This window comes from Fukomys damarensis, unplaced genomic scaffold (genome assembly GCF_012274545.1).
Source record: "Fukomys damarensis isolate Sample0158 unplaced genomic scaffold, DMR_v1.0_HiC HiC_scaffold_27, whole genome shotgun sequence".
Taxonomy (NCBI): Eukaryota; Metazoa; Chordata; class Mammalia; order Rodentia; family Bathyergidae; genus Fukomys; species Fukomys damarensis.
In genome coordinates this window covers 5,868,845-5,876,979 of record NW_022900939.1, presented here as the reverse complement: position 1 = coordinate 5,876,979, position 8,135 = coordinate 5,868,845, and the positions used below count along the sequence as shown (strand labels likewise).

General features: G+C 48.2%; 1 protein-coding gene across 1 annotated transcript in view; it reads right to left on the bottom strand.

Annotated features, from left to right (window-relative positions):
- Positions 1–517: 517 nt before the first annotated feature.
- Lrp4 (LDL receptor related protein 4) overlaps positions 518–8,135 on the bottom strand; it is a 45,832-nt gene continuing 38,214 nt past the window's right edge. The window contains exons 37-39 of the mRNA XM_033756809.1: positions 7,352–7,439; positions 5,602–5,743; positions 518–2,883 (exon numbers count right to left, since the gene is read on the bottom strand). Coding sequence (XP_033612700.1) covers positions 2,551–2,883; positions 5,602–5,743; positions 7,352–7,439 — 563 coding nt within the window. The 3' untranslated portion in view covers positions 518–2,550. The remainder of the gene's footprint in view (positions 2,884–5,601; positions 5,744–7,351; positions 7,440–8,135) is intronic.

Here is an 8,135-nt window from a genome sequence, read left to right as displayed (position 1 = left end):
AGCTTTTAAGAAATAAACACAATTTCAATAATCTTAATCATCCACTCCCAGAAATACCTATGAAAGTTGCTAAGAGCAGAGACAGCGGCAGATCTAGAACTAGGATTAGCTCTCCTTGTCCCTATTCTTAGATTTTTCTTTCTACACACAGTCGTGTCAGGGACCATCACCGCAAGGCAGTCAAGTTCGGTGACCCTGAAGACCTTCAAGACCCAGAACAGAAACAGAAGGCACAAATGGTGCCACTAAGGAGATGTCATTAACAACCAGGCCACTTTTCCTACCGAGTCCAGCAAGACCTCAGTCAGGCAATGAGTTGGCACTGGTGGTGAAGGCTTCCTGTCACCCTTATTCTAACGGTGGTGAAAGTCAGTGAACTCTGGTCTTGATCTCATCCCCTTTCTTGCTTGTCACTCTGCCCCATCCTCAAAGCTCTTAGCGGTGATGTTGGCAGGCAGGTGGTCCCCCCGCCAGTCAGGGGGGTTCCAGGGTTAGTCATGACTCCGAGCCAGGTGAGGTCATTAAGAAAAGCTAAATTTATATTAAATTATCATAAAGTTCTAAAATACTGAACATAGTGGTTAAATAACTCCAGAAAGTCCAATCTCTCCAGTGAGTAACGTTAAAACCATTACGCATGAGCGCAGGAGAATAACTTCCATTAGTTTAGGACAGAGACTTTGTTTTGTTTTTTACAGAGTAAATCAGTGCTCAAATAGGTATTTCCTCAAATATGTTCTTTCTACATTCTGAACAGCCCAAGTGCAATAAGAACCTTCCCCCTTTCCAGCAAGAAAATGCCATTTTTACTTCCTTCTCTGTAAAGTGTCCCTGCGTCTTCCTGGGAATGGCACCCTACCTTTCCCACTTGGTGCACTGTTTTCAGCCTTCTTGGCCTCTGTGGGAGGCCCAGACGTGGGCCTGGCTACGGAAAGCAGGGATGCAGCTGGGAATCTGACTCTAGCAATTGTACAACTGACCAGCAAAGACTGGATCTTGGCCTTGTTTTTCACTCACAAGTTTGGCTGCTGATTCCTCAATTCTAATAACCGAGGGAGATATTTTAAATCAGGAAAATTTCCTTAAAATCCCTCCCCTTCCTTCTCAGCCCCCCATCATCTGCTCCTGCTGTTCCCTGGGGAGGAGGGGTCTGGGTCTGCCCTGGACTAGGGGGCTTTCGGCCGTGGTTCCTCTTACCTCTCTACTCCCTGCTCACCCCTTTTGTCTTCATCAAGCCCCCTTTCCCACAGGACCTTGGAGACTGCTGGCGCCATAAGGCTACGTCAGGAAAAGGAAATCAAGCCCCACCCCAGGTGAAGAAGTGCTAGGACTAAATCTTAGGGCAGCAGAAAGCCTCAGAGCCCCAGCTCCACGCCTGAGACGCACGCTCTTGGTGTGAATGAGGGTGAACCCAGTGGTGGCCTTTTGGCATGGAAGGTCAGTCAGCTAAGAAAGTTGGAATAGGAATGTCACCACCTCAGCCAGCTGTAAACTCTGTTCCTGTCCCAGTCCCTGAGCAGCTGAGAAAGAACACAGGAAGTTTTCTTCAGTCCCCAGGTGACCTGTGTCTCTACTTGGTCTTCCTGACCACTTATGGCAACTTCTGGTTCTTTGAAAGACTGTGACACGATCTCTTCCCTGGGAAAGCCAGAGCCTGGGGGAGAGCATGACAGAACCCTGACGGTCAGGTGGATGCTATGTTGGTCTAGGGGAGCTTCTCAGACTCTGCCCCTGAGGCCCAATCCTCCACTTAAGCCACTGGCTGCCCTCCTGGTGACTTCCAAGATTTAGGAAAGGTACTGGCTAGCAGGGGCACCCAGAGGGTGCCCGACAGCCACCAACTCTGCCAGGGGCTCCAGTCATCTGAGGGAGAAAAGTCCCCAGACATGGCAGCAGAAGGGAGAAAGGGCAAGTCACACTCACCTCCCACTGGCATCTGCACCTGCCAAAGCAGTAACACCTAGGGCTAGAAGACCGTCCACTGCCAGCAACGGACAGGACACCCAGGACACCTGCATACTCCCAAGAGCTTTCTCATATTAGCAACACATGAGACTGGAGGATTCCCAGACCCGCTGGGCATGTTCTTCCTCCTCTCAGCCTCTACCCATCACCCCTCTCTCTACCCATGATCCTCTGCCCAGCCCCTGGTGGCCAAATTCTCAGAGAAGCCATCATGCTAGCTGTAACAGGGAGCAGTCTTGCACTGGTGCCGTGGGGCAGGCACTCAGGGGCCTGGGGAATGGGAGGTGGAGCTCTGCACTGACAGGGAATCTTTACTGAGCCCAGCTGCAGGGGGCACAGAGAGGATGCAAGAGGTGAGGTTTGTGGTAAAATTCAGGTCTCAATTCTCACGATGCACCCTTGTTTCTTGTGCCCAAGTAGTTACGGACTCAGTGGGAAAACAGCTCCCATGGAGGGGTTGGGGGCAGTGATGGGGTGGGAAGAGGAAGACGAGCACACGGGAAGGGGGCCTGCTGTATGAGCGAGCACAAGGACCGGAAGTCCATAGAGGAGAAGGAACAGGCAGGCAGGAAGAGCCGTGGGCATTTAGACCTGGCTCTCTGAGGAGAGCTTGCGTTCGTGTTTCCAGCCCGTATCTGGAAGAGAGCCCCGTCTTTCTGGAGTGGCCGCAGTGTGGACGCTGCTACACTCAGATTGTTCTTCCTGCAGCAGCTGCTCCGTCTCTGTGTCATCCAGGGAGCCAGAGCTGGCCTGGATGGACACCGTGTCTGTCTTCATGCACACGTGATCCCGTAGAAGACCCCCCCGGGAGCTGCGCAGCTGTTTCAGGTCGTCCCATTCTGCATCATCCCCAGACAGGAGGCAGATTCCCTCGACAATCTTGATCTTCTCCTTGGTGTAGTTATGGTCGGGCCCGCCCTGGGGTGGAGAGTGGAGATAATGGTCAGTCTCCCTTGGCTCTCTACATAGGATCTCCAAAGGAACTGAAAAAGGAAGTGGATGGGGTGAGTGTGGGCCAAAAACCCCACAGACCAATGGGGAAATGAGATCAGATGCCTCGCTTAAGGACAGGGCAGCTACAAAGACATGACCATTACAAATGGGGAAGAGAACCAGAGCTTCCGGGTCCTGCATCAGCCACTCACTGGCCATGCCATCTTGGGCAAATGACTTAATGGCTCCGACACTCAGTCTGCATATGTGCAGGGTGGAGAGAGTAACAGCATCCACACCTCACTAGCAATGGCTATGAGGGTTCAGCGAGGCAATCACAGGCATGTGATCATTAGGACACAGGATGCAGCAAAACATGCTAGCTATTGTTACACTGTCACCATGGCTTAGTAATGGGACAGCATGCTGACATAAATAATTAAAATCAATTGGCAAAAGCAATGCAATGTGCATTTATTTAAGGCTTTAAACTACTTTGCTTTTGATGATCTCTTCTAATTTTGTTAATTAGGAACTTTGGGAGGGAGGGAAGACGGGGGGTTCTGGAAAATCCTCTTATTTGGGTTCTAAATGTCCATCCAAGGAGGCCTTCTGCCCTGCAATATTTTTTGGTGACTATTCAGGATCTGCCTTGGGACCATTCCCAAGCACCCTGGATCATTCCAAGGATAGCCTGGATTTCTGCTCAGCGTTCTTCTTTTATGGTTTCTTCAAAGGGTAGCCTCAGTCCTGGTATCTGGGGAAAACGAATCAACATGCTGCTAATGTGCCGCCTGGATCCAAAGGGGTATAGCTTTGGGTTCTGTCTATGGGATCTGCAGCTGCTGATTTGTTAGTAACAACTCGCTTCCACAGATAGTCATTGGGCCCTCTATTCAGCAGGGTACTGAGCTAGGAGCTTTGATATTGGTCCCTGTCCTGTAGGGTGACAGTTGTCCCCAGCATGCACAGGAAGACAGACAGACAGCACGCGCGCATGCGCGCGCGCGCACACACACACACACACACACACACACAGGCGCCCATTAACCAGCATGCCCTCCAAGCTGACATTAGTGTAAGGTAAGACGTAGGCCACTCAGAGTCCTCATCACAGAGACACGCTGGATGAGTCTGGGACAGATGGGGCACGTGGCACTAGCAACACTGGGCACAACACTCCCTGGACACACACACAGCAACAGGTACCTGAAGCCAAGAGGAAATCAGAAGAGAAAGGGTGAGAGGCTATCAGAGGGGTGAAAAAGCTGCTGAGGAAGAAGCAGACAAGAGAAGAGGTCACACGATTTCCACTTCCTCTTCTTTCTTCTTCTGTTCCTGACGGTGCTGGGGATGGCACCCAAAGCCTTGCACAGAACAAGCACGTGCTCTACTGCTGTTTTTTATCTCTAACGGATGACCCTCACTGTAGTTCTTTTCTGGACACTCGACACATCAGGACCTCAAAATTCCTCGTGAGCCTTTCAAACACATCATGTGAGGTAGGATCTGCCACTCCCTGATCTGCCGATACTCCTGTAGGCCCTCTTTTGAACTGTAGCAGAAATTTTTAAAACAAGGGAATCCATGGGTCCAGAAAGCATGGGATTGCTGCGAAAACTCCATTTATTATGCCCTATAGGCATAGGAAAGCCCCGAGGTGAAAGCAGTGTCACTATGTCCAACACAGGCCAGAGAAGAAGGCTGATTAGGGTCTATTCCCCACCCCCAGGACCGGGGATCAAACTCAGGACCTTGGGTTTGTCAGGCAGGCCTGGCACCACTGAGCTACATCACCGGCCCTCTGAGTAGGGTCTTGATAAGGAATAACTCTGATGAAGCTTACAGGATTTTGAAAGGAAACATGGTTTATATGATACTAGGAAAATCTGAAATCTTGCATTATAGATCCCTTATGGAAAGGGGACTTTTATTTTATTTTTTCCTGTACTGGAGACTAAACCCAGGGCCTCCTATGTTCTAGGCAAGTGCTGTACAACTGAGCTGAATCCTGAGCCTTTTTTATTTTTATTCTTGAAACAGATTCTTGCTAACTTGCCCAAGTTGCCCTCAAATTTGTGATCCTCCTGCCTCAGCCTCCCAACTAGCTGGGATTACAGATGTGCAGCTGGGATTATCATGCCTTGCTGAAGCAGGACTAATGTTCATGCCTAAATATTCAGAAATAATTTTCTGCTATAGTGAGAAAGCAGCTGAAAAAAAAAAAAAAGAGTGCATAAGTCTTTAGAACTCTGGGAAAATCTAAATCTCTGAGGTAAGAGAAAGGATAATGGAAATCCAGCCATTCCAGCTACAGATGCCACCAGCTTGGACCAGAGGTTAGAAAAGGGAAAGTCCAAGAGCTCTGGGTTTGTTGGGTTTCTTCTAGGGGAGTCATGGCTGCACTGCAGGGGAACTGCAATTCCAGAAGAGAAAAAACCCTGTGATCCCAGAAAAATATCTCCTGGCAGGGAAATACATACTCACGGCTTTCTAATCTCAGCCTTTTGGGATCTGCTTTCTAACCTTGTTCTCATTAGGGTTCTTCAAAGATTCTAGACTCTCCAGAAGCCCAGATCATACTCAGTTCTGTTTTTCTCTAACTCCCAGAATGGTAGGTGGGAGCCCAACACCCCTCACTGACCCATTCAGGCACCCACTCCTACCCTTCCCCAAATCTTGACCATTAATTTCTGTTTATACCTCTTTCTTATAGCACAGTTGATTGTACATGGCCGGTTTGGGGATTGCTTCAATTTTCACTTCCTGGGTGGAAGTTCGGTAGGAGGGGTTGCTGTAGGTCAGGTTGCCCATTCCAGGATCAGTGAACTTGGATTTTTTGCGTCTTTGGGAGGAAAGATGAGAAATTATTCAGATCTTTTCAGGATAACACCTGGGAAACTCACAAGCTATATATGGAGGACATTTCTGTGCTAAGTCCCAGTGATCCCCCCCTCCTGGTATTCATAGCTTCCAGAATCCCATTCCTTGGCGTGTGGGCTGGACCTGTGACCCGCTTCTAATGAAAATTTATGTAAAAGTGATGGATGTTACATTAGGTTACGAAGAAACTAGCATCTATCTGGGATTATGTCTCCTCCCGCAGTTCCTCTCTTGCAAGCTGTCATAGTATATTGTCCTGTGGAAATAAAGGACCAGGAGACAAGGATCGATGCTGCCCGCCAACAGCCAGGGAGGAACTGAATCTTGCCAACAACTACGTGGCTGTGTTTGGAAGGGAGCCCTTCCCCAGTCGGGCCTTCAGATGAGACCACAAGCCAGGCTGGTTCCCGCAGCCTGGGAGACGCCTCACGGAACAGGCACCCAGTTGCACTCAGATTTCTGACCCCACACACTGTGAGATCATAAATAGCAGTCATTTTAAATGACTACTTCTAGAGTTATTTGTTATGATGATATGGGTACCTACTACACTGAATTTGATAGCCAAAAGAGATCTGTATTTCAGCCCCCTCTCTGTTTCCTACTAGCTGAGATCTTGGTAAACATAATCCAAACTTTCTGGGCCCACTTGTAAAGCGGGGAATAATTATATCTGTGTCACAAGGCTGTGGTAGCATTGATGTATCCATTAAATGGTAAATGAAATTATTAATATTATTACTATTATGAGTTGCAACATTCAGGCATTTTTGCTGTAAGCTGTATTGAGGAAGAACATAAAGAAAGAGGCACACAAAAAGATCCTAAATTGAAAATGACACATTCTTTCTTCTCCAGATGATCACTACTGAGCAATGCTGTCAACCACTATGGCAGTAGAGGGTATAATTGCGTGAAGGGGATTTTTTTTTTCTTTTTCTTTCTTCTTCTTCTTCTTCTTCTTTTTTTTTTTTTTTTTTTGAGACAGGGTCTCACTATGTAGTTGAGACTGACCTGGAACTCATTATGTACCCCAGGCTGGTCTCAAACTCACAAGAGATCCTCCTGCCTCAGCCTCCTTCCTGAGTGCTGGGATTATAGGCCTGCGCTGCCACACCCAGCTCTTTTTTTTTTTTTTTTGTACTAGGCATTGAATTTAGGACCTTGTGCCTGTGAGGCAGGTGGCAGAACCACTGAGCTAAATCCCCGGCAAGGGAAATTATTTCTAATTCCAATGGTTGGGTGTATGATGGAGTATGGAAAAAGCAAAGCTGCCATAGTCAGCTTTGCCTCTTACTGTGATGCTGGGTAATACCCTCTCTGTCCCATTGGCAACCTACTCTGGAATACAAATCCCAGGGGCTGCTTTGCCTTGATCATTAAACGAAGGAAGTGCCTGGGCTGTGACCAGAGAAAAAAAGCAAGAATCAAGGCTTCCCCATGTTCCTTCTGCTGCTCCACAGGGAGCCAACCTTGAAATAGAGGTTGCTCCGAGGTCACTTCAGTGAACCGCAGAGCTTTGGGGTTCCCGGACGTGCTCACAAGGACCAAAGAGCAAAGCTGAGGTTACCTGTACAGCATCAAAGCCGCGATCACCACCAAAACCAGCATTACACTGAGGAGCCCTCCGACGGCGTAGCTGATATGAAGTCCTTCACCTAGAGGAGAGAGAGACACTAGGCAGGGAGCGCTGACCACTTTCCAGTGGGTGCTGGTGTGAGGGACAGAAAGAAGGGCTCCTTTGGGTTTTTTTCCACGTGGGGTCTGCTGTTGGTTTTGTTCTGTCTGCTGTGTAGTTCAGGCTGGTCTTGAACTCACTATGTGGCCTAGGCTGACCTGGAAGTTCACCTGATCCTCCTGCCTCAGCTTCCCGAGGGCTGGAATTATAGGCTAGGATCTCACATGGAGTTTTGCTGTGTTGTCCTGGGGTCAGACAATCCTCTGCCACAGCCCCCCACCCAATAGCTAGGATTACGGGCTCACACCACTGTGCCAGATCCAAGGGTAGAGGCTCCCACACCATCTGAGGCTAGCAGGGGACGAGCTCCTACTCAGCGAAGTCACAGGAGGTAGGACGTGGAGGAACGTGTCACTCTGCTGAGTATTTCAATTCGAATTTTACCACTTATTAGCTATGTGACTTACAGCAAGACACTTAACTTCTAAGCCTGCATTATGTGTTCTCCTTAGTTAAATACAAACAATAAATAGCTTATAGGGCTGGAGGAAATTAAATGAGTATGAATATATATATATATACAAATTAACATAACTTTTATTACGGTACATTTCTTTGGCTGGTTTGCTTGTTTTTTTTTTTTTTTTTTTCTTTTTTTTTTTTTTCTTTTCCTTCC